The sequence below is a fragment of the Scyliorhinus canicula genome, chromosome 11 (assembly GCF_902713615.1).
Source record: "Scyliorhinus canicula chromosome 11, sScyCan1.1, whole genome shotgun sequence".
Classification (NCBI taxonomy): domain Eukaryota; kingdom Metazoa; phylum Chordata; class Chondrichthyes; order Carcharhiniformes; family Scyliorhinidae; genus Scyliorhinus; species Scyliorhinus canicula.
This window is the reverse complement of record NC_052156.1, coordinates 143,309,315-143,334,424: the sequence shown is the minus strand read 5'-3', so window position 1 is coordinate 143,334,424 and position 25,110 is coordinate 143,309,315. Positions and strand designations below refer to the sequence as shown.

General features: G+C 45.3%; 1 protein-coding gene across 10 annotated transcripts in view; it reads right to left on the bottom strand.

The window, feature by feature from the left end:
- The window catches only part of kmt2e (lysine (K)-specific methyltransferase 2E), a 164,665-nt gene that overhangs the window by 78,678 nt on the left and 60,877 nt on the right, over window positions 1–25,110 (bottom strand). For all 10 annotated transcript variants that reach the window (XR_005462313.1, XM_038811585.1, XM_038811589.1 and 7 more), the window contains 4 exons: window positions 23,978–24,092; window positions 14,896–15,125; window positions 13,724–13,804; window positions 13,573–13,631 (listed from right to left, as the gene is read on the bottom strand). Coding sequence is in view for 9 of the 10 variants with exons in the window: in XM_038811585.1 (XP_038667513.1) it covers window positions 13,573–13,631; window positions 13,724–13,804; window positions 14,896–15,125; window positions 23,978–24,092 (485 nt within the window). In the remaining variant the exon portion in view is untranslated. The remainder of the gene's footprint in view (window positions 1–13,572; window positions 13,632–13,723; window positions 13,805–14,895; window positions 15,126–23,977; window positions 24,093–25,110) is intronic.

The following is a 25,110-nucleotide window of genomic DNA, read 5'->3' as shown; positions in this document are numbered from 1 at the left end:
CATGCAGAATTGAATCAAAACTGAACTTTTGAAACAGCTATATCGCGAATCCCTGTTTGGGCACACATTCTCCTGACTGTCAAGTAATGCCTTCTGGCAGTGTTATCTCAAATCCAATTCCAATATTTAACCATCTATTTCCATAAATTCATCATATGAGGTATTTGAAAATTGCACAATGCAATTTAAGTGGGTATTCCTACCAATGCAGAAAGAGGGGAAAATCGGCTCATTTCAGTCTATCTCTTCACCGACAGAGACAAAGAAATCACTGGCTATATCATTTGTAAACAGGTTTGTGCCATAGGTAATCATACAGACTGGACCTAGGCTCCATCACTACCAGTGAATTAGCGAGATGATTCATAACACAGGGGACTTCAGCTACTCTAATGTGACAGTTCTTTTTGTTACACGGCCAGTATCTTGCCCAAGAAAGCTGACAACTATCCTTGTTCGGCAGATAACTGGCGATAGTAGTCCAAAGATTCCCAGGGACATGAACCCTGCAACTGGAAAGCAAAGGTCATGTCAAGATATTCGCAACTACAAAATCAACGGTCGTGTCAAGCACACCTCAACTTTCAATCTAAATGGATCCTTGTCGATGGAGAGGATATAGGGGCTGGGAACTCAGGCCTAGGTCTATTAGGATGCCACGGTTATGCACAGTCTGGTTCAGCCTGATGGGAAGGAGGAAGAAATGAGTGAAGAGACAGAAAAGCAATTAACAGTTTACTTCAACATTTTACCAGAGCAAAATCTTCAGCGGACTGCTCTGACAGAGCTAGCAAAATTCATACAACTCAGAAGATTTATTTGAACTAATAGATTAAACCAAATGGAAAATGGAATGTATAACAATCCTGGTCTTTATACTTCCAAGGAACACTCAGTACTCAGAAATTTACCCAAACTGTTCAACTATACAGTTCGTTTCACTGCTGAAAAGTTTTAAACCAGTCAAAACTGACTAAACCATCAGTTTGGTCCGGTGAAACCATAAATATGTGCAACAACTGATAGCTTGCCATTTCTTCCTTAGTAATTGATTAATTATTGTTTGCAATTATAATTCATATACAAGACTTGCAGTGCCATCACCATATCAAAGCAATGGAGATAAACAAAAGAATAAGTCTGCCAGGTTTACCTCTGGTATGGAGCTATGGTATTTCATTTGTTTTGTATGCTAACTATGATCTGTAGTCTCACTATAAGTGTGAGATAGGTCAAGTGAAACCATCCTAACTTACGTTCCATTACAGGCATTTAGAAGCTCCTTTGAAAATTCAAACCCAGTATATACTGTAAAATGATGTGCAATGTGGGAAAACAACACATTACTATGGTAGGCATTCATCACTGCAAAAGTATCCCAGATGTGCAATTTTTTAATCCACTGATGAGAAGGACAGGACAGAACTTTGATCTGGGCCTACTCAATGCACATCTCACCAATGCACAAAGCAAACCAGATTACAAAAATGCCATGGTTGGAGGATTACGCAAAACCTATAACAACTAGTTTAAAAAATCTGGTATACCAATAGGATATTAAATAAGCATCAAGAATTACTGATTAAATAGGAAACTTAAAAATCCTTTTTTGCTGGTTTGGCACAGCAAAATTTTCAATGATACAAAAAAACTAACATGAGAAACAAATCCATTTGTACACTTGCATTTCTGTAGCATTGTTAATGATGTAAAGCAAACCAAAGGCTTTCAGCAAAGCACAATCCAAAGTTCTCGATATCAAGGACGGTGGCCAAAAACCTGGTTAAAGATGTGGATTTCAAAGAGAGGGAGGAATTTTGAGCAGAAGACTTAGACCAATTAAAACATGTGGAGCTGAAGGAAGGTAGGACACAAGAAACCAGAGTTGGGAAGAGAGGCTGCTTATGTTATTTGGGACGTTTTTGGGATACAAATTGAATTTGGAAAAGAGCGAGTGCTTTTTGGTCTCCCCGCCAGGGATGGAAGCTGGGTTAGGGAGATTGCCATTTCGTGTGGCGACTACTCACTTCAGGTATCTGGGGATGCAGGTGGCTCTGGATTGGGCTCGGCTCCATAAACTGAATTTTACGAGTCTGGTGGGCAGGGTCAAGGCTGATTTGTTGACGTGGGAAAGCCTCCCCCTATCATTGACAGGCCAAGTGCGGGCGGTAAAGATTAATGTTCTGCCGCGGTTCTTATTTTTATCCCAGTGTGTACAGATCTTCTTTTCAAAAGCTTTTTTTATGCTTGGACAGGTAAGATAGCGAAGATTCGGACGAAGGTGCTTCAAAGATGGCGACAGTCAAGGGGTTGGCTCTGCCGAATTTGATGTATTATTATTGGGTGGCGAATGCCGTAAAGGTGCCGAAGACAATATGGGTGAAGATGGAGGCAGGCTCTTCTAGGGGGATCAGGGAAGTGGGCGCTGGCAATGCCTCAGGGAAATATTCGGGTAGTCCAGTGGTGGTTGCCATGCTGAAGACATGGAGGTAATTTTGGCAACGTTTTAAGTTAAGGGGGCAGCATGGTGGCGCAGTGGGTTAGCCCTGTTGCCTCATGGCACTGAGGTCCCAGGTTCGATCCCGGCTCTGGGTCACGGTCCGTGTGGAGTTTGCACATTCTCCCCGTGTTTGCGTGGGTTCGCCCCCACAACCCAAAAATGTGCAGGCTAGGTGGATTGAACACGCTAAATTGCCCCTTAATTGGAAAAAATTAATTGGGTACTCTAAATGTTTTTTAAAAACATTTTAAGTTAAGGGCTGATGCCGATCCGAGACAATCATGAGTTTGAGCCGGCGAGATTGGATGCTAGGTTTCAGGGATGGGAGGAGTGGGGTGGTGCAAATGAAGGATTTATTCTTGGAAGGGTGGTTTGAAGGAGTTGACGGAGAAGTCTGGGATGCCACGAGGGGATGCCTTTATGCAAGTGCACGATTTTGCAAGGAAGGTTTTCCCAACGTTTCTGGTGGCACCGCCCTCCTCGTTGCTGGAGGGAGTGTTGTTGTCGGTAATGGGTTGAGGCAGGGTGTGTCATCTCGGTGATTTATGGGAGGGTTCTGGAGGAGGATACGGTGTTATTGGAGGGGTTAAGGCCAAGTGGGAGGAGGAGCTTGGGGAGGGGTTGTGGTGTGAGGTGTTCCGGAGGGTGAAAGCCTCAACCTAGTGTGATACTGGGGTTAATACAGTTAAAGGTGGTGCACAATGTACATTTGACGAGGTCAGGGATGAGGCAGTTGTTTGAGGGGGTGGAGGATACTTGAGAGTGGTGTGGGAGAGGTCAGGCCAACTATGTTCTTCTGTTCTTCTTTTTGTTTCATGTTGTTTTGTTTCATGTATGAAATGTTAAAAACCGAATAAAGATATTTTCAAAAAAAAAGAATAGTAAGTGCATTAAGAATCTAAAGCCGCTGTAGTTCAGGTAGGATGGGATGGTGGGTGATTGGGACTTGACGTGGGGCATCGGAGTTTGAGTGAAAGGCCAAGGTGCCAATCAGGCATGGTTGAGATACCAATCTCAAGCAATTGCAATAGTTGACACTGGAGGTGACATAAGAGTTTTGGTGGCAGAATGAGGAAAAGAAGCATCATTATGGAAGTTGAAATAGGCAGACTTTGTGATGGAGAGGACATGGTGGTCAGAGATTTAGCTCTGCATCAACGTTGACGTATGAGCAGTCTAGGTCAGGTCAATACAGCAGCCAGGAATGGGGACAGGGAGCAGCATGGTGGCACAGTGGTTAGCATTGCTGCCTATGGCGCTGAGGACCCGGGTTCGAATCCCGGCCCTAGGGTCACTGTCCGTGTGGAGTTTGCACATTCTCCCCGTGCCTGCGTGGGTTTCACCCCCACAACCCAAAGGTGTGCAGGATAGGTAGATTGGCCACTCTAAATTGCCCCTTAATTGGAAAAAATAATTGGGTACTCTAAATTTTTTTAAAAAAGGAATGGGGACAGAATCAGTGGTGAGAGTCAGGTTTTTACTGAAGGCAGTAATGGTGGTCTTGATCTTCCCACTGTCGAGCTGGAGGAAATTTCAACTCCTCGAAATCTGGATCTCAGGCAAGCAGACTGAAGGGACAGAGACAGTGGAAAAGCCACGGTGTGTTTGTCAGATAGGAACATAAGTAAGTTTTTAACTCCTTGATTCTGTTCCACCATTCAATTTGATCATGACTAATTTGTTACTCAATTCAAGATTTGGGCAGCACGGTAGCATTGTGGATAGCACAATCGCTTCACAGCTCCAGGGTCCCAGGTTCAATTGCGGCTTGGGTCACTGTCTGTGCGGAGTCCGCACATCCTCCCCGTGTGTGAGTGGGTTTCCTCCGGGTGCTCCGGTTTCCTCCCACAGTCCAAAGATGTGCAGGTTAGGTGGATTGGCCATGATAAATTGCCCTTAGTGTCCAAAATGGCCCTTAGTGTTGGGTAGGGTTATTGGGTTATGGGGATAGGGTGGAGGTGTTGACCTTGGGTAGGGTGTTCTTTCCAAGAGCCGGTGCAGACTCGATGGGCTGAATGGCCTCCTTCTGCACTGTAAATTCTATGAATCTATGAAGATTAGGCCATTCAGGAGCAGAACTCAGGAGGCACTTTTTCCTTTACATAAATGATAGTAAGAACTAAAACGTTCTCCCCAAAAAGTTGTAGATGGTAAGACAATCGGAGCTTTATGCTAAAAATCTATTTATCAGTCTATTTGTTAGATAAGAGCATCAAGGGATATGGAGAAAAGTTGGGGAAATAGTTTAGAGTTGCAGGTCAGCAACAATCTAGTGTGAATGCTACAGCAGGTCCGAGTGACTCAACGGCCAACCCCTCTTCCAGGTTGTGCCCTCTGGTTCTGGGTACCTCCCACCTTCAAGGGAAACAGCTTTTCAGCCTCTCCTCCATCCTCCATGGCAAAAATATTCAAAACTACTGTCCCCAGTACAAAGTAGGATCTATCCAAGCCTCTGTAAAACTTTAATAATCCAATCCCCTGGAGATAAAGGACAACATTCCATTAGTAATTTTGTTTAATTTTTGTACCTGTGCACTAGCTTTTAATGACTTGTGTATGTGAACATCCAACTTCCTTTGTTCTTCATGTTTCTGGTCTCTCATTCTGGATTTCCTTTCTTGGATCCAAATTGGACTATCTCATACTTCCCAGCGTGAACTTATCTGCCAGTTTTGGCCTTTCACTTACTGTGTCTATGTGTCTTTGTAACTTACTGCTGCCAACAACAAAATTTATTGAGTTTCCTAATTTTATGTAACCTTCAAACGTGGATATACAATTCTTTATTCTTTCGTCCAAATAGTTCATATTTATGGTGAAAAGCTTAATCACAGTGTAGATCTCACCCCCAAGGGATATCACCCGTCGAGATTACCCCACTCTCTGACTCCTGTCTCAAACAATTAACAATCCATGTCACCAAAATTATCACTAATTCCATGTGCTCTTATTTTTGCCAATAATCACTTGTGTCGAATATCATTAAATATCATGAGCGGGATTCTCTGACACCCTGCTGGGTTGGAGAATCCCCGGGGGGCAGCGCGAATCCCGCCCCGCCGCTGGCTGCACATTCTCCGGCACTGTTTTCCGGGCAGGAGTGGGATTCCCGCCACGCCAGTCGGGGGACATTGGCAGTGCCCCCCCCCCCCCCCAGCGATTCTCCGGGACCCGATGGGCTGAGCGGCCGTCCATTTTTGGCCAGTCCCGTCGGCGTGAATTACTCACCTCACGCATGGCAGGACGTGGCAGGTAAGTCGGTGGGGGCAGTTCTCCAGGGAGGGGGGGGGGGGCGCAGGGGGAACCAACCCGGGGCGGGCCACAGTGGCCTGGCCCGCAATTGGGGCCCACCGATCTACGGGTGGGCTTGTTCCTTGGGGGCACCACTTCTTTCCGCGCCGGCCTCTCTAGGGCTCCGCTATGGCGGCGCGGAGAAGAGAACCCCCGCAAAATACGGCGACGGTCTGCGCATGCACGGAACCACGCCGGCGGTTCTGTGCATGCGCAAGATCACACCGTCCCTTCGGCGCATGCGCAAGATCACACCATCCCTTCGGCGCATACGCAAACTCGCGCCGTCCCTTCGCCGCCAGCTGGAGCGCCGCCAATCCCTCCGCCGTCTACCTAGCCGTTGACGCCAGAGCCGTTGGTGCCAGTTCTCCCGCCGATGTGGGGACTTAGAATCCCAACCCATATGGGAATCCATGTAAGTAATATCCTCAGACACTTCCATATTCACCTTATTAGTGCCTTTTAAAAAGAATTGCACTGTATTAGTCAGGCCTACCCCTCACAAATTGGTGCAGGTTCTCTGATCGGCACATATTTCTTCAAATGCATAGTCACGGTATCCATGACAGTAGATTCCAGTACCTTCCCACAAAATTAAACTATAAGACCATCAGACATAGGAGCAGAATTAGGCCGCTCAGCCCATTGGGCCTGCTCCGCCATTCCATGATGGCTAATATTTTTCTCATCCCCATTCTCCTGCCTTCTCCCCATAACTCTTGATCCCCTTATTAATGAAGAACTTATTTGTCTTAAAGACACTCAGTAATTCGGCCTCCACAGCCTTCACCAGCAAAGTGTTCCACAGATTCACCACCCTTTGGCTGAAGAAATTGCTCCTCATCTCTGTTTTAAATGATCATCCCTTCTGTCGGAGGTTGTGCCCTCAGGTTCTATTTTTTCCTTCTAGTGGAAACATCCTCTCCATGTTCACTCTATCCAGGCCTCGCAGTATCCTCTAAGTTTCAGTAAGATCCCCCCTCATCCTTGTAAACGCCAAATAGTACAGACCCAGAGTTCTAAACTGCTCCTCATATGACAAGCTCTTCATTCCAGAGATCATTCTTGTGAACCTCCTCTGGATTCTTTCCGTCAGCACATCCTTCCTTAGAAAAGGGGCCCACAACTGCTCACAATACTCCAAATGGGATCTGACCGGAGCTGAGTTCTTGTATTCTAGAACTCTCGACATGAATGCTAACATTGCATTTTGCCTTCCTAACTGTCGACTGAACCTGCACATTAACTTTAAGAGTATCTTGAACTAGGACTCCTATGTCCCTTTGTGCTTCAGATTTCCTAAGTATTTTCCCATTTTGAAAATAGTCTATGCCTCCATTCTTCCTTCCAAAGTGCAAAACCTCACACTTTTCCACATTGTATTCCATCTGCCACTTCTTTGTCAACTCTCTTATCCAGTCCAAGTCCTTCTGCTGCCCCCCTCTTCCTCAATACTACCTGTCCCTCTGTATATCTTTGTATCATCTGAAAACTTAGCAACAGTGCCCTCAGTTCGTTCTTCCAGATCGTTAATGTATATTGGGAAATGTTGTGGTCTCACTGACTCCTGAGGTACACCACTAGTTACCAGCTGCCATCCTGAAAAATACCTCTTTATCCCCACTCTCTGCTTTCTGCCAGTCAGCCAATCCTCTATCCATCGCAGGATCTTACCCTTAATATCATGTGTTCTTAACTTATTTAACAGCCTCCAATATGGTACCTTGTCAAAGGCCTTCTGGAAATCTAAATAGATTACATCCACTGGTTCTCCTTTGTTTAACTTCCTTGTTATCTGATCAAAGAATTCTAACAGATTTGTCAGACATGACTTCCCCTTGATGAACCCGTGCTGACTCAGTCCTATTTTATCATGTACTTCCAAGTACTCCGCAATCTCATTAATAATGGACTCTAAAATCTTGCCAATGACCGAAGTCAGGCTAACCGGCCTATAATTTCCCGTCTTCTGCTTCCCTTTCTTAAACAGCGGTGTATTCTACAAACTCCTTTTCTTGGGATCCACTAACAACTTGACTTTCCCAGTCCACCGGCATATCTTATATGCCTTTCCTATCTTCTGATTTATTTTCTACCCCACATCCTGCCTACTGCTCGGGACCAGTACATAACTCCCATCAGGGTATTTTTATCTTTGAGATTCCTCAACTCTACCCACACAGGTTCTATGCCTTCTGATCATATATCGCATCTTGCAATTTAATTTCATTCCTTACTGACAATGCAACCCGGCCCCCTTTGCCCATTTGCCTGTCCTTTCGATAGGACACATATCCTTGGATATTTAGATCCCAATCCTGATCCCCTTGCAGGCACATCTCTGTGATGCCCACAACATCGTACTGGCCAATTTCATTGTGTGCAACAAGCTCATTTACCTCATTTAGGTACAACACCCCCAGTTCTGCATTGACCACCTCCCTTCTCATATCTGGCACCTTTTTTTCCTCTCCATTAAGTTAGATTCCTGCCACCCTCCATATTCTCTGTTCTATTACGTGGTCTGGAAAGTTTACTAACCTCGCCTGAGCCCTCGGCTCCTTTAACTAGTTTAAAGTCCTTGTTGTTAACCTGCACTTCTACCTTCTTCTTTAACTTTGATTTTCTAATTCTCCATACAACTGAACCCCCCCCCCACTATTTAGTTTAGAGCCCTATCTACAGCCCTAGTTAGGTGGTTCACCAGGACTCTGGTCCCAGCATGATTCAGACGAAGACCGTCCCATCGGAACAGGTCCCCTCTTCCCCAGTACTGGTGCCAATGTCCCATGAATTCAAACCCATTCCTCCCACACCAATCTCCTTAATCTTATTGATCTATGCCACTTAGCTCATGGCTCAGGTAGAATTCCAGAGATTATTACATTTTTGGTTCTGCTTTTTAATTTATCTCCTAGGGGTGTGACTAACTCGTGGTACACATGTCCAGGTACCTCTCTCCCTCCTTGATGTGTCGCAGGGTCCGAAGCTCAGAATCAAGCCCATCATCTCTGAGCCTGAGTTCCTTGAGCAACCAGCACTTACTACCAACGTGGTCACTAGGAGCCACAATGGGGTCCACCAGCTCCCGCATCGTGCAGGAACAACACATCACTTGACCTCCCGATCTCTATTTTATTTAATTGTTTTATTTTAAATTTAGAGTACCCAATTCATTCTGGCCAATTAAGGGGCAATTTAGCGTGGCCAATCCATCTACTCTGCACATCTTTGGGTCGTGGGGGTGAAACCTACGCAAACACGGGGAGAGTGTGCAAACTCCACATGGACAGTCACCCAGGGCTGGGATCGAACCTGGGACCTCGGCGCCATGAGGCAGCAGTGCTAACCACTGCGCCACCGTGCTGCCTAATTATTTTATTTAATTAGTTTCGAATTTGGTTTTATATATTTTTTTAAAACTTGTAAAAATATTTCTCCTTATTACCTCAATCTGAAAGCAATTTATAGCCAGTAATGAAATGGATTTTCAAATTTAGCGCAGTTTCCCTATTAGCCAATCAAATCACAGCCCTCCTGTGATGTCACTTTTCATTACCCCCCCCCAACCCACCCAGTCGGGACACTCAGTAAGTCACTTACCTTCCCAGGCTGCTCTCCGAATTTCTCCCGCTCACAGCTCCCAAAGTGACTGATTTGTAGTTTCCTGGTTTCTCCCTCCCGTTTTAAATAATGCAATGACATCTATAATTTTCAAATAGAGCTTCACACTGTCAGCATATAAATGAAATATGATCCACAAGTCTGTGGATAGTATCACCAAGGGGCAACATAGTCCCTGGGAAGTACTCTGGAAATAACATAGCAGTTTGTAGAAGATGAGCCATTACTAGAGATACACTGGCTAAAATTGTATAGGTAAGAGTGGAACCAAGCACGTGCAGTCCCACCAAGCTAAACAATGGTGAAGAGCAATTGGAAGAGGATGATCAACCATGGAATACATAGAGGTCAATTAGGATAAGGCCACAATCACGGAGGGTGGTGTTGACTTTTAAAGTTGTTCTGGTGCCGTGAATGGAGCAGAAGCCTGAATGGACAAACAAAGCTACAGGAGAGATAAACAAAAATTTGGGAGATAACAAAACGTTCAAAGGCTTTGAAGGGACAGACAGAGAGGTTGGAAATAGGGGAGATAGTTTGGACAGTCAGCAAATCCATCCAAAATGGTGGATTTTTAAAAATGTTGTTGAGGGAGGAGATATTACTTGAGGGCAGGAAACCACTTACAATGTTAACTTCAATGGGAAGTTGGGAGGTCAATTTCATGGGGCTGGATACATGAGAATTGGAAGTGGACTTTGGATGCTAGATTAACCTAGCTAGGGCACAAGGAGAGAAAACTATCCATATAGGGGACATCCGCCCATCTCAGGAGACAATTGACTGCACCCAGGGTTTATGTCATTTCTGTAATGAGCATCATCTGTTGTAACTGAAGAGGACGATTCGCGATTGGCAATCGCTTCCACAAATGACACAGATGAATGGCTTTGGCTCAAGGCCAACTGATGCCATTTTTTCCAGCAGGCTCTCTTTTTTGCCGTCTGGTAATTTATTTTGTTGTCTGCTTTATCCATGTCCTTCCCAACTGCTTGTCTCCAGGCACTGGTCAGCAGCAAGGACTTCCCATATATCGGCTGCAATCCCAGTTAACTTGAAGGCTCATTTGCAGACATACTTATATAACAGATGGGCGGCACAGTGGTTAGTTCTGCTGCCTCATGGCGCTGAGGATCCGGGTTGGATCCGGGCCATTGTCTATGTGGAATTTGCACATCCTCTCCGTGTCTGCGAGGGTCTCACCCCCCACAACCCAAAGATGTGCCAGGTTGATGAATTGGCCATGCTAAATTGCTTCTTAATTGGAAAAAAAGAATCAGATACTCTAAATTTATATTTAAAAAAATACTTGTATAGCAGACATGAGCGACTTGTTGGTCTCGTGCCAATATCAAGCTCGCCACAGAGCACGTCTTTGGGGATGCAGCCAACATTCATTTGAGAGTTTACATATTGGGGATCCCTGCATGCTATTGCACTTCCTTATTTGGCACTCTTGCCAGGAGATGTCCCATATTCATGTGAGGTAGCGAAGGAAGGTACTGAAAACCAATAAAGATTTCTGACACAATATTGCAAGAAAGTTAAAATTGTAACGTGCCTTATCAATAAGATTAGCTATTACTTGTTTGTAGGTGGAAGCCAAAGAGCAAAAGAACATTTGATCAAAGTGCAAAATAAAATTAACATTGGTTAAAACCTATGTAGTATTCAGGAAACTTTTTGTACTCAACAAGTGAACTTACAACTGTTACAAATGGTAGAAACAATTAAAATTAAATTGAGTGGGGAGGAATGACTGAGCTCACTCAGGGAAAAGAAAATTACAATAGGCTGTATCTTGATGGAATGGGCCATCTCACGTCACGTGCCACTAGATTGATATTTTTCTTCATCATTCAGCTCAAAAAATGTTTGTATCCACCCTGCTGGAAGTGCAAGCTGATAATTATATGACAACGGTAGAGGTAAATTTTGGACGTTAGTGAATGGCGAGATTGATGGGTTATCTTAACCATCAAAATTATTGAACAGAGAAAGAAACAAGAATGATTGACAAAGAGGGTGGCTGAATTAATGGGACCTGGTACAGAAAGAGTAATGAAAAAAGGAGACAAGACTGAAGACAGGAAAAGTTGAAAAATACATAAAATTTACATTTTAAAAATCTCCATTATATGAACGGTTTAAACTGCTCCCTTTATAGGTCACTGTTTTTTTTTGGCTTTACATTAAAATTGATCAGATTCTGAAACAAATATAATTATATTGAACTCCAGCTCTAATTTTCAGTGATGAGTGGACAATTAATGTACAAATGCAACAAGTTTAAAAAAATAACACTTGCAGCAGCGTAAATTGCCCAGCAAATTCTGGAAATTTGTAGATCGCAGTTTATTTCTGGCCGACTTGGACATTAATTCTAAAGTGCATCATTAACACGCTGTTATTTTACAGCAAGACCTAACACAATTAATGCAGCAAATACTCTGAAGGTTACAGGTGCAGGAAGAGGTTTTTGCTAGTGGGATTCATTGATTTATGTTTGTCGGCAAACAGAGTGCCAATCCAAAGTCCGAAGTTCGAATTTCTGCAAACTTCCAAACTACCCCAGATCCAGCTTACTTCTTAATTTGATATCAATTTGGAACCCTGAACAGAAAACAAGAATTTTGTCCCAAGATCCAAATCATGCACAGTGGAGAAACAAGTCACTACTGTATATGGCAAAATATATTTTGCATGTTGGTGCATGTGAATTTTTTTTTTGTTCACAGGATGTGGGTGTCATGGAGTTACATAAGAACATAAGAACTAGGAGCAGGAGTAGGCCATCTGGCCCCTCGAGCCTGCTCCACCATTCAATGAGATCATGACTGATCTTTTGTGGACTCAGCTCCACTTTCCGGCCCGAACACCATAACCCTTAATCCCTTTATTCTTCAAAAAACTATCTATCTTTACCTTAAAAACATTTAATGAAGGAGCCTTAACTGCTTCACTGGGCAAGGAATTCCATAGATTCACAACCCTTTGGGTGAAGACGTTCCTCCTAAACTCAGTCCTAAATCTACTTCCCCTTATTTTGAGGCTATGTCCCCTAGTTCTGCTTTCACCCGCCAGTGGAAACAACCTGCCCACATCTATCCTATCTATTCCCTTCATAATTTTATATGTTTCTATAAGATCCCTCCCCTCATCCAACGAGTACAGTCCCAGTCTACTCAACCGCTCCTCGTAATCCAACCCTTTCAGCTCTGGGATTAACCTAGTGAATCTCCTCTGCACACCCTCCAGTGCCAGTACGTCCTTTCTCGAGTAAGGAGACCAAAACTGAACACAATACTCCAGGTGTGGCCTCACTAACACCTTATACAATTGCAGCATAACCTCCCTAGTCTTAAACTCCATCCCTCCAGCAATGAAGGACAAAATTCCATTTGCCTTCTTAATCACCTGTTGCACCTGTAAACCAACTTTCTATCATATTTTTATCATTTAAATAATAATCCCGTTTGCTGTTATTCCTACCAAAATGGATAACCTCACATTTGTCAACATTGTATTCCATTTGCCAGACCCTAGCCCATTCACGTAACCTATCCAAATCCCTCTGCAGACTTCCAGCATCCTCTGCACTTTTCGCTTTACCACTCATCTTAGTGTCATCTGCAAACTTGGACACATTGCCCTTGGTCCCCAACTCCAAATCATCTATGTAAATTGTGAACAATCTATGTAAGTTGCTTGATCACTGCCCCCTTAACTAAGAGTTAACCACACTGCTGTGGGTTGAGAGTCACATTATAGGCCAATCCAGGTAAGAATGGAAGATATCCTTCCCTAAAGGGTAAGAGTGAACGGAATGATTTTTTGCAACAATCAGTAGTTTCATGGTCACCTTTTTTTAAATTTCAGATTTATTTAATTTGCTGAATTTAAATTACCCACCTACAATGGTGGAATCCTGGTGCATCCAGATCAATTCCAAATCTCTGGATTACTAGCCCAGCAACAAACCCACTTGGTTAGCAATATAAAAGCATCTCATCGTATGCAAGTTGGTTGTTTGGTTTTCAGGCTGAAATTAGCTCTTAGATTAGTGATTTGTTTCTGACGTGAGTGCAAGTGGTTCTCAAGACTTCCATAATAAAGTCCTATTACAACATCTTTCTTGGTCATAGATTCACACATACCTGACATATTTTCCCTTTTCTTTGTTTGTAGCAACACAGCTCTGTTTCTATCCAAACACCTGGAAGTACAGCATTACAGTTGTCTTGAGAATTATGAACAAAACATTAACATTTATTTTAGAAGTGTTTCACTGGAATATACTGTACTTACCGAGGCTGACAACGATCACACAGGTACGTTTCTGGAATATGCTGTCTATCGATACCCATGCAATCTATATGCTGCCAAACACTAAGAAAGATAAAAATCAAAGCAACGGATCAAGTTGAAAACCTAAATTGTTGAAACTGAAGGCATTATTTGTAAATTGCTTATGTCAGCATTTTATTCCAAACCACTGCTTCTGTCTTTGATTATTTAGGTGTTGCAATGCAACCAATTGGCTTATACTACTACTTGTTCTTACTTTAAAAAATCAAGGATAATTTTACACATTTATTATATTTGAGATAAAGACAGCATAACCATGTAAAATATTTTTCCTAACAAAAGAAAAATCAACGTCTTTCACTCTAATAATTCAGTGTTTAAGATGGAGCCCAAAGTCCTAAAAGAGTCACCTATCATTCTTTGCAATGTTCATATTTTCCCTAATTATTCCTGGGGACTATTCATGCATAAATCACAAGAATCAGCTAAAGGAAGGTGAGTTCACATGGGTTCTCATGACAAAATTATGGAAAACCACATTTAACTTAATCTAAAGAGTTTATGAGGTATTTATCATTTATTTTGAACAGAAATCTTAGAGAAAATGTTCTAAAGATCAAGGAAGTGTACAAGAAAAATAAAAGAAAGGTTTCAAACTAGAATATCCCCAAATACTGTGTGCAATCTTTGGGCAATCCAGTAATGTAAGATTATAGGATATGTATCCCTTTAAAAAAATATCAGTATGGAGCAGATAGGCAGTTTGATTTTTCTGAACAATTTCCCCTCCTCTTCAATGATATAGTTCCTTGGGCACATTTATTCCTGTGAGAACATGCACACGGTATCCCTAAATTATTCAAATGCTGGGAGTGTTAAAGCTATGCTGTCCTTACTGCAGCAATTTCAACAGGAGAGGCCAGATGGTGATTTGGATCTGTAACACTGGCTAATCTGTCACACCCTAACCAAAGTTATTTGCGGCCAATAGCATCCTCATAGGTTCCCTTTTTGAAGGCTGCAATATAGCATAAACTGATCCAATCTTGTATGGCTAAGATGGATGAACTCTTCCTTGGGGAATCTCTTTAGCAAGCTTTCAAAAATAAAAGTATACTGTAATGTGAATATCCAGATAGGTGAAAGGCAAGGTAAATAGGTTGCGTTCCTACCTGCATTTGTCACAACAGATCATGTATCCATCATCATGGGTGAACCCACAGATGCACCTGGTAACATCTGTGCCATAGCTCCCATCCTCAGAAGTGCTGATCGTCGTGGCACTGGAAGTCTCATCAAAATTAGCTGTGGTGAATATGCTCACCTCATTTTTGCCTATCACCACTGTTGGAGGGGGGGAAGCTGGGGGTGTTGGCGGAGGACGAGCACCATAATTATGGTCCTGTAAATGTTGAAAAATGAATAAGATTTCAATGTACACGATGCTATTTTCTCTCTAAATTGTTTTGGTGAATTATTTATGCTCAAAAGGATGTTATTGTTGAAGAATGAACCTGGTGTTCAACTAATCACTCTTATAAGTTGAGACGAGACAGTTAATTATTCTGCAATTAGAAAGATCCTTAAAATCATCAAATAGAAAATGTATTTAATTAGCTTGCATAGATTTAACACTGGTTTGTTCCAAAGTTGAAAAGGCATTGTGCAAATCCAGAGTTTCCCAAACCTTGAGGGCCACGGAACCCCGAGTGACCTGCCAAGAGAATCGGGAACCCCAAGCATTTTCATAATCGATGCACATTGTTTTGCTTCAAAATAGGTGCGAATACAGAAATCAAATATAAACAAGTCTTTTACAATTATATCTATGCATCTGTCACAATTCAGAAGAGGCACACAGTCACAAATAAATCTGACAGGTATAGGTACCCCTCATGGTAACTCCAGGCCAAGCGACCCTCCCAAGGCCCCTTAACATTAATCCCGGGAAGTAGTACGCACTTTAGCAGAGTGGTCATAATAATTAAAAGGTTCTCATTAAAAAATACCTATGTCAGAGCCTTTGTCATTTTTTAAAAAATATTTTTTTATTCTCCTCCTTTTTCCACATTTTCTCCCAAATTTACACACAATAAATAATCAGTAACGAATGTAATGTCAATCCCCATATCAATAACAACGATCCCATCCTCCCACCAAACGCTCAAATATTAGCCTGCATGTTAACATAAACAAATGATAAAAAGGATTCATGAATCACTCATAGTCACCATTAACACATACAGTCCCCCCTCCTCCAACCTTCCCAGCCCCCAACCCCCCTGATGTTCGATGTGATCCAATTCTCAAAAGTGCATAATAAATAACCCCCATGAATTGTAGAATCCTTCCATCCTTCCCCTCGGTTCAAATTTGACCTTTTCAAGCGTCAAGAATTCGAGCAGGTCCCCCCCGCTACGCCAGGGCACAGGGCGGAGAGGTTGATCTCCACCCTAACAGGATCCGCCTTTGGGCGATCAATGAGGCAAAGGCTACAACATCTCCCTCCATGCCCGTTTCCAACCCCGGCTGGTCCTACACCCCGAATATGGCCTCCAGAAGGCCCGGGTCCAGTTTCATGTGCACCACTTTAGAGATTACCCTAAACACCTCCTTCCAGTAATCCTCCAGCTTTGGACAGGACCAAAACATATGAACGTGGTTTGCGGGGCCTCCCCCACAATGTTCTCACACACCTTCTACCCCCTCAAAGAGCCGACTCATCCTCTGCCTTGTAATGTGTGCTCTATACACCACCTTCAGCTGTATCAGCCCCAACCTTGCACACGAGGTGGGGGTGTTCACCCTCCGGAGCACCTCATACCAAAACCCCCTCCTCCATTTGCTCTCGCAACTCTTCCTCCCACTTTGCCTTGATCCCTTCTAGCAGCGCCATCTCCTCCTCCAAAATAGCCCCGTAAACCGTCGATACTACCCCCTTTCTCCACCCCCCTTGTCGTCAGCACCTCCTCCAGCAATGTGGCTTTTGGCAATCTCCTTTCTGGCTTTTGTCATTTTTAATAGGAGAAACGATGTTGGAAAGCAGATTCGCTTTTCGGACACATGCATATCTCTCTCCCTCACCCCTTACACAAAACTTACTTGCTCCACATGCACATACGTGTGCTCCACACACACGCTCTCGCTACACACACACACATGCACACAGTTGCTCCACACACACATAAACTCGCTCCACACCCTTCCACACGTACTCGCTCCGCACACTCACACACGTATTCGCTCCGCATTCACACACGTACTCGCTCCGCACTCACACACGTACTCGCTCCGCACTCACACACGTACTCGCTCCGCACACTCACACACGTACTCGCTCCGCACTCACACACGTACTCGCTCCGCACTCACACACGTACTCGCTCCGCACTCACACACGTACTCGCTCCACACTCACACACACATACTCGCTCCACACTCGCACACACATAAACTCACTCCACACCCTCCCACACGTACTCACTCCACACCCTCCCACCCGTACTCGCTCCGCACACTCACACACGTACTCGCTCCGCACACTCACACACGTACTCGCTCCGCACTCACACACGTACTCGCTCCGCACTCACACACGTACTCGCTCCGCACTCACACACGTACTCGCTCCACACTCACACACACATACTCGCTCCACACTCGCACACACATAAACTCACTCCACACCCTCCCACACGTACTCACTCCACACCCTCCCACCCGTACTCGCTCCGCACACTCACACACGTACTCGCTCCGCACACTCACACACGTACTCGCTCCGCACACACACGTACTCGCTCCACACAAACACATACTCGCTCCCCACTCACACACACACATTCCCCACACAAGCATATGTACTCGCTCCCCACACGCACACTACACACACAGGTACGCGCTCCGTACACACAGACATTCCACACATACTCGCTCCACGCACACACACTCGCTCCTCTCACATACTCGCTCCACACACGTTCTGCTCGCGCCACATGCTCACTCCACACGCGCACACACACATGTTCCACTCGGCCACATACTCCACATGCGCACACTCGTTCCACACGGGCACACACTCTCCCGTTCCACACACACGCTCCACACACACACGCCCCATACACACACGCCCCATACACACACCCTCCACATACACACACCCCTCGCACACACATATGCACACTCCCCTCACACACATGCACACTCAGTCCCTCCTCCATTTCGTCTCCCAACTCTTCCTCCCACTTTGCTTTGATCCCGTCTAGCAGAGCGTTGTCCTCCTCCAAAGTAGCCCTGTAAACCGTCGATACTACTCCCTTCTCCATCCCCCTTGTCGTCAGCACCTACTCCAGCAATATGGAACCCGGCTCTACTGGTAAGCTATGTATCTCCTTGCTGGCCGTTGTCATTTTTAATAGGAGGAACGATGTTGGAAAGCAGATTCGCTTTTCTGACACATGCATATCTCTCCCTCACCCCTTACACAAAACGTACTTGCTCCACACGCACACATGCACAGTCGCTCCTCACACACACACAAACTCGTTCCGCACACTCACACGTGCTTGCTCCGCACACTCACACACATACTTGCTCCGCACACTCACACACATACTCACTCCACACACTCACACATACTCGCTCCACACACACACATACTTGCTACACACACACACACACTCGTACCTCTCACATACTCGTTCCACACACACAAACACTCACACTCCACACACATGTTCCACTCGTGCCACATGCTCACTCCACACGCGCACACACATGTTCCACTCGGCCACATACTCCACGTGCGCACACTCGCTCCACACGTGGACTCGCTCCACAAACACACACGCATGCTCCACACACCTCTCACACACATGCACACACCCCTCACACACACACTCTCTCCACACACACACACACACACACACACACACACACACACACGTGTACAAGCCCTCACACACATGCACACGCCCTTCACTCACACACAATCGTGCACGTGTACCTCTCAGGCACACGCTCGCCACTCTCACATACACACTCGCCCTTCTCAGGCACATACTCCGTCCTCTCAACACTCCTTCCCCAAGTAGCAAACCTGACCTATCCTGTTCCGAGGCCCCCCCATTTAGCTTCTTTCCACAAGGGCCAAACCCCTCCTACTCAATTCCCGAGGTCCAAACCTCACCTCTCCTTTCCTGGGGCCCCGCCATAGCCTGCCAGCCACGCACCGTTGCTCCATGCTGCAATTTTCTGGGAGCTTTTCTGCTCAGCAATATCGAAATCAAATAAATCAAATGGGCCAATCATGGCCTCTGAGCTCTGAAATCTATCAGCTCTGATCGGCCCATTTGATTTCTCGAATTCTTTTTAAATTTTGCGCATTCGAGTCACTGTTTGCTAGTCACTTGCTGACCGCCAATTTCTTGGATTCCCTGGAGATCCTTCATGGATCCCCAGGGGTCCACAAGTCCAAGTATGGGAAACCCTGTGCTAATCTAACACACAACCAATTTTCCAACAATTAAGTTTCCAACACAAAATTTAAATTTGATCTGTAAAACAGACACAGCTGTTCACAATCCCAAATATTGTCTTGTTTACCCAAACTTAAATATGGTCCTATTAAGTACTATCTCAGCAGTGTCTATAATGAAAAGAAAATATGTTTTAATGCCTAACTTTTACTTTTAACCATCAGTTCAATTAAACTCCGATTCAACTTAAAACAAATACTATTGCCATATTCAGGCCATTGTGATGCTCACTTCCTGTTTTGGAGAACATAACTGTATTCTCTGAGATTGGCAGGAATAATATTCAGTTAAGGCAGGTGTAAATGCATTTAAACTCAAATTCATTTTGAATCTAACAAGACTGAATGGAGTTTGTGCATGATGAACAAATTGAGACCAGCTAGGGCTGGGAGAGAAAATTATCCAAGTCACAACAGGTCACAATCTTGTCCTTATCTGATGGCCAGGAACGCAAACGTTCAGCAGCATCAACAGATAGCAATAGTTGTTGTTCCTTACTCAACACAAAAGCACTGAGGCCAAAAGTAGAAACCCTTCTGTCACCTCTACACAGATACTAAAATACCATAACTAAGAATAAAATGTGTGATTTTGCTGCCTGCGCAGTTTTGTTACTTGTCTTAAACAGATAACTCAATCGGAAAGCCATAGACTGGTTTTCTGCTGAACTACCTTCTTTTAAATGATGGCTAAATTAGTTATAGCAGTAAGAATAACTTGAGTTACGTAGACTATTGAAAGAACCAGGTTCTGTAGCAATTTTATGGCTAATCTTTTAGGGCAGGCATGTGGAACTGGCAGCCCTGGAGCCAGATTGAGGCAGTCGGAGCCAGTTCTCAAATTGCTGGAAACACAGGCAAGCAAAAAGGACGATTCTGCAAGCAGCTGCTCCTCCAATTACAGGCCGTTCCTCTCAGGAACAGTTTGTGGTTGGAGGAGCAGCAAACACTAGCATTGGTGAGTTTGCTGGTGAAAAAGAGGAAGGTGGTTTGGGGGGGGGTGTGTGTGTGTAAGAGCGAGTGTGCGATCAGTGCTGGAGTGATCACAGAGTGCCGGAGCCTGAGGTGGGCTGTGGAGACATGGGGAAGAGGCAAACTGGCATGTGTTTTGGGGTGGCGAAGAGCAGTATGGATGCGAGTGGGGCAGCGCCCATGGGGGAAGAGGCAGCACCCACGGGGGAAAGAGGTGGCGTCCACGGGGAAAAAAGAGGCGGCGTCCACGGGGGAAAAGAGGCAGCATCCACGGGGGAAAAGAGGCGGTGCCCATGGGGGAAAAGAGGCGGCGCCCACGGGGGAAAAGAGGCGGCGCCTACGGGGGAAAAGAGGCGCCGCCCACGGGGGGGGAAGAGGCGCCGTCCACGGAAGAAGAGGCGGCGCCCACGGGGGAAAGAGATGCCGCCCACGGGGGAAGAGGTGCCGCCCACGGGGGAAGAGGCGCGCCCACGGGGGAAGAGGCGCGCCCACGGGGGAAGAGGTGCCGCCCACGGGGGAAGAGGTGCCGCCCACGGGGGAAGAGGCGCGCCCACGGGAGAAGAGGCGCCGCCCACGGGAGAAGAGGCGCCGCCCACTGGAGAAGAGGCACCGCCCACTGGAGAAGAGGCACCGCCCACGGGAGAAGAGGCACCGCCCACGGGAGAAGAGGCACCGTCCACGGAAGAAGAGGCACCGCCCACGGGAGAAGAGGCACCGCCCACGGGAGAAGAGGCACCGCCCACGGGAGAAGAGGCACCGCCCACGGGAGAAGAGGCACCGCCCACGGGAGAAGAGGCACCGCCCACGGGAGAAGAGGCACCGCCCACGGGAGAAGAGGCACCGCCCACGGGAGAAGAGGCACCGCCCACGGGAGAAGAGGCACCGCCCGCGGGAGAAGAGGCACCGCCCACGGGAGAAGAGGCACCGCCCACGGGAGAAGAGGCACCGCCCACGGGAGAAGAGGCACCGCCCACGGGGAGAGGCAGCACACACACGGGTGAGGCGCCACACACAGGGAGAAGCAGTACACGCAGGGGTGAGGCGCCGCACACGGGGGAGAGACGGCGCAAACGAGGGAGACGGCGCAAACGAGGGAGACGGCGCAAACGAGGGAGACGGCGCAAACGAGGGAGACGGCGCAAACGAGGGAGACGGCGCAAACGAGGGAGAGACAGCACAAACAATAGTGAAGGAATGAGTGAGTGAATGAGAGACTGAGTGAGTGATTGAGAATGTGAGAAACAGTGATTGAGAATGTGAGTGAGTGATTGTGTGGTTAAGAGGGTAATTGAGTGAGTGAGGGGTTGAGTGACAAAGGGAGAGTGAATGAATGAGTGAAGGGCCGAGTGAGTACGAGAGCGAGACTGTGTGTCTTATTCCCAGTTTCAGGTTTCTCATTTACTCACATGACCCACACACCCATATATTCACTCACAGTGGATGAAGTGAATGAGTGAGCACCCTGAGACTGGGAGTGAGCTTGGCACACACTGAGTCTCTCACACTCTGGTCATGGTCACTTTTATTAATTACACTTGTTTTAAAACTTAATTTATTGCTATGACATCGCTTTATCATTGCTCAGCATATCATACCCCCCCACCCCTCCGGCCTGCAGCAGCAATGGTTTCTGGGGTACATAACCTGCTTCAACAAGAAGCATGTTGCCATGCAGGAGCTGATTTGGAGCAGGTACATTTAACTTCACAGGCAATCCCCTCATTCATCTATCAATTACTGCATTACCCTCCTCTTACTCATTACCAATGAAGCTGGATGTCACACATAGCTAAGAAATAATGTTAGCCATTAAAATGACCAATCACTCCTTTCAAAGGGTTTGTACAGCTGAGAAACATTACAAAATCACAAAAAAAAATTGGATTGGATTTGTTTCTTGTTACGTGTATCAAGGTACTGCTCAACAGATCATCAAATACATGAGGAGAAAAGAAAAGAAAATGCATAATAGGCAACACAAGGTACACAATGTAACTACATAAATACCGGCATCGGGTGAAGCATACAGGGGTGTAGTGTTAATGAGGTCAGTTGGAAGAGTGAGTAAGCCAGGTGGGAGGGGTCTTTGATTATGCTGCCCGCTTTCCCTAGACAGTGGGAGATATAGATGGAGTCAATGGATGGGAGGCAGGTTTGTGAGATGGACTAAGCTGTGTTCACGACTCTCTGAAGTTTCTTGCGGTCTTGGGCCAAGCAGTTGCTATATCAGGCTGTGATGCAGCCAGATAGGAAGCTTTGTATGGTGCATCTATAAAAGTTGGTAAGAGTTAATGCGGACATGTCGAATTTCCATAGTTTCCTGAGGAAGTGTAGGTGCTGTTGTGCTTTCTTGGTGATAGCATCGACGTGGGTGGACCAGGACAGATTTTTGGAGATGTGTACCCCATGGAATTTGAAACTGCTAACCATCTCCACCTTAGCCCCGTTGACGCTGACAGGGGTGTGTACAGTACTTTGCTTCCTGAAGTCAATGACCAGCTCCTTAGTTTTGCTGGCATTGAGGGATAGATTGTTTTCGCTACACCACTCCACTAGGTTCTCTATCTCCCTCCAGTATTCTGACTCGTCGTTATTCGAGATCCGCCCACTTTTGTCGTATCATCAGCAATTTGTTCATGGAGTTGGAAACAAATTTTGCCACAGTCATGTGTGTTCAGGGAGTATAGTAGGAAGCTAAGTATGCAGCCTTGCGAGGCCCCGGTATTGAGGACTATTGTGGAGGAGGTGTTGTTTATTCTTACTGATTGTGGTCTGTGGGTCAGAAAGTCGAGGATCCAGTTTCAGAGGGAGGAGCCAAGTTCTAGGTTTTGGAGCTTTGATATGAGCTTGGTGGGATTATGGTGTTGAAGGCGGAGCTGTAGTCAATAAATAGAAGTCTGATGTAGGAGTCCTTGTTGTCGAGATGCTCTAGGGATGAGTGTAAGGCCAGGGAGATGGTATCTGCTGTGGACCGGTTGCAACGGTATGTGAATTGCAGTGGATCAAGGCGTTCTGGGAGTATGGAGGTGATGCGCTTCATAACCAACCCCCCGAAGCATTTCATTACGACTGAAGTCAGGGCCACCGGGCGGTAGTCATTGAGGCACGTTGCCTGGTTCTTCTTTGGCACTGGTATGATGGTCGTCTTCTTGAAGCAAGTGGGAACCTCGGAGCGGAGTAGGGACAGGTTAAAGATGTCCGCAAACACATCTGCCAGCTGGTCCGCGCAGGCTCGGAGTGCACGACCAGGGATCCCGTCGCCTTCCGAGAGTTCACTTTCAGGAAGGCCGATCTGACTTCGGAAGCTGTGATGGTGGGCATGGGTGTGTTATTGGCTGCTGGGGCACTCGACAGCAGATGGTTGGTTTCCTCCTCGAACCGAGCATAGAATGCATTGAGTTCATCGGGGAGGGTTGCGCTGCTGCTGGAGATACCGCGCGGCCCATTCTGTCACAAAATCACTAAAAGCAAGCAGTCACTTTGCTATATTTCAATAAAACAGATGTTGAGCCAGAACGTACCAATTTATTAAGTACATGAACACTTGCTAAGTATTAGTAACAGGCGTAGAAAACACCAGAACTTTTGTACGTGAAGAAAGAACACAGCATTTGGTTAGCCCATAAAGATATTTTACGAAACAGTAGTATAACTTGCACTGTGACAGTTAATATTTTAAAAAGTATTGATTCAGATCTGACCCAAAAAGCAAAACAGGTAGCCATTTTATTAATTCCCAAACTTACTGCATAAGGCAAACCAATGTAACTGTGTGAATGATGAGAACTGCTGGTATATAACTGGTGCGGATAACTGTTTGACTTCTCTACGACCACAGGGCTTGCTTCTACAGATTCTGGTCTGGAAAAAGAGAAAATACATTGAATTATTCACTCCGTTCTAGATTTATTACAAAGGACATAATCTGTTGAACTGCAAGTAATTAGTTCATGTTACATCTCCATTTTAAAAAGACAATACACAAACAAGCTTTATATTAGAATTAGATTATTGTATCTCAAAGTCATTTTCTCTTATTATCCTGTTATGAATTACTATGCTGCAGAGACATTCACTGTCACTGGGGCACCCTTACAAAGTTAAAGTTAGAAGCATTGCAACTTCCGGCAGAATACAGCATAAGCATGATTTAGTTCTTGTTTAACATAATAAATAGAAGAAAAGAGTGTCAAATTATGTGCATGAGAATATACATATGCACGTGGACACTTTCTACAAACCCAAACCACGTTTTGGCAAAACAAAAAGTAGATTACTACACTGTTTTTAATGCAGGACAGTTAGCAGAATACAGCAAACTTCTTTTGGGACAGTTTAATGAGCTCAAGTGCAATGATGAAAAACCAGCGAAGAAAAATCTGAATTACTACTGTATATGATAAATAACACAAAATGCGTTATTTCACCTGTTTAAGATATTATTTAACACGTACTCCATTTCATTGCAGAGAACTAGGAGATCTTGTGGCGCAGTGGTCTGGCCTCTGGCCCAGACACTCCAGACTCAGGTTCAGGTCCCCATCAGGACTTGTTGGCCACAGAAGGTGGGGCATAGTGGTACTGTCACTGGACTAATATTCTAGAGTACCAGGGTAATGCCCTGGGGCCCCAGGAACGAATCCCACCACAGCAGATAGTGAAATTTGAATAAAATAAAAATCTGGAATTAAAAAGTCTAATAACTACAAAACCATTGTTGATTGTTGTAAAAACCCATCTGGTTCACAAATTTCCTTTAGAGAAGGAAATCTGCTGTCCTTCCCTGGTCTGGGCTACATGTGACTCCAGACACACAGCTTTATGGTTGACTTTTAAATGTCCTCCGAGAACAAGGAATTAGGGATGGACAATAAATGCC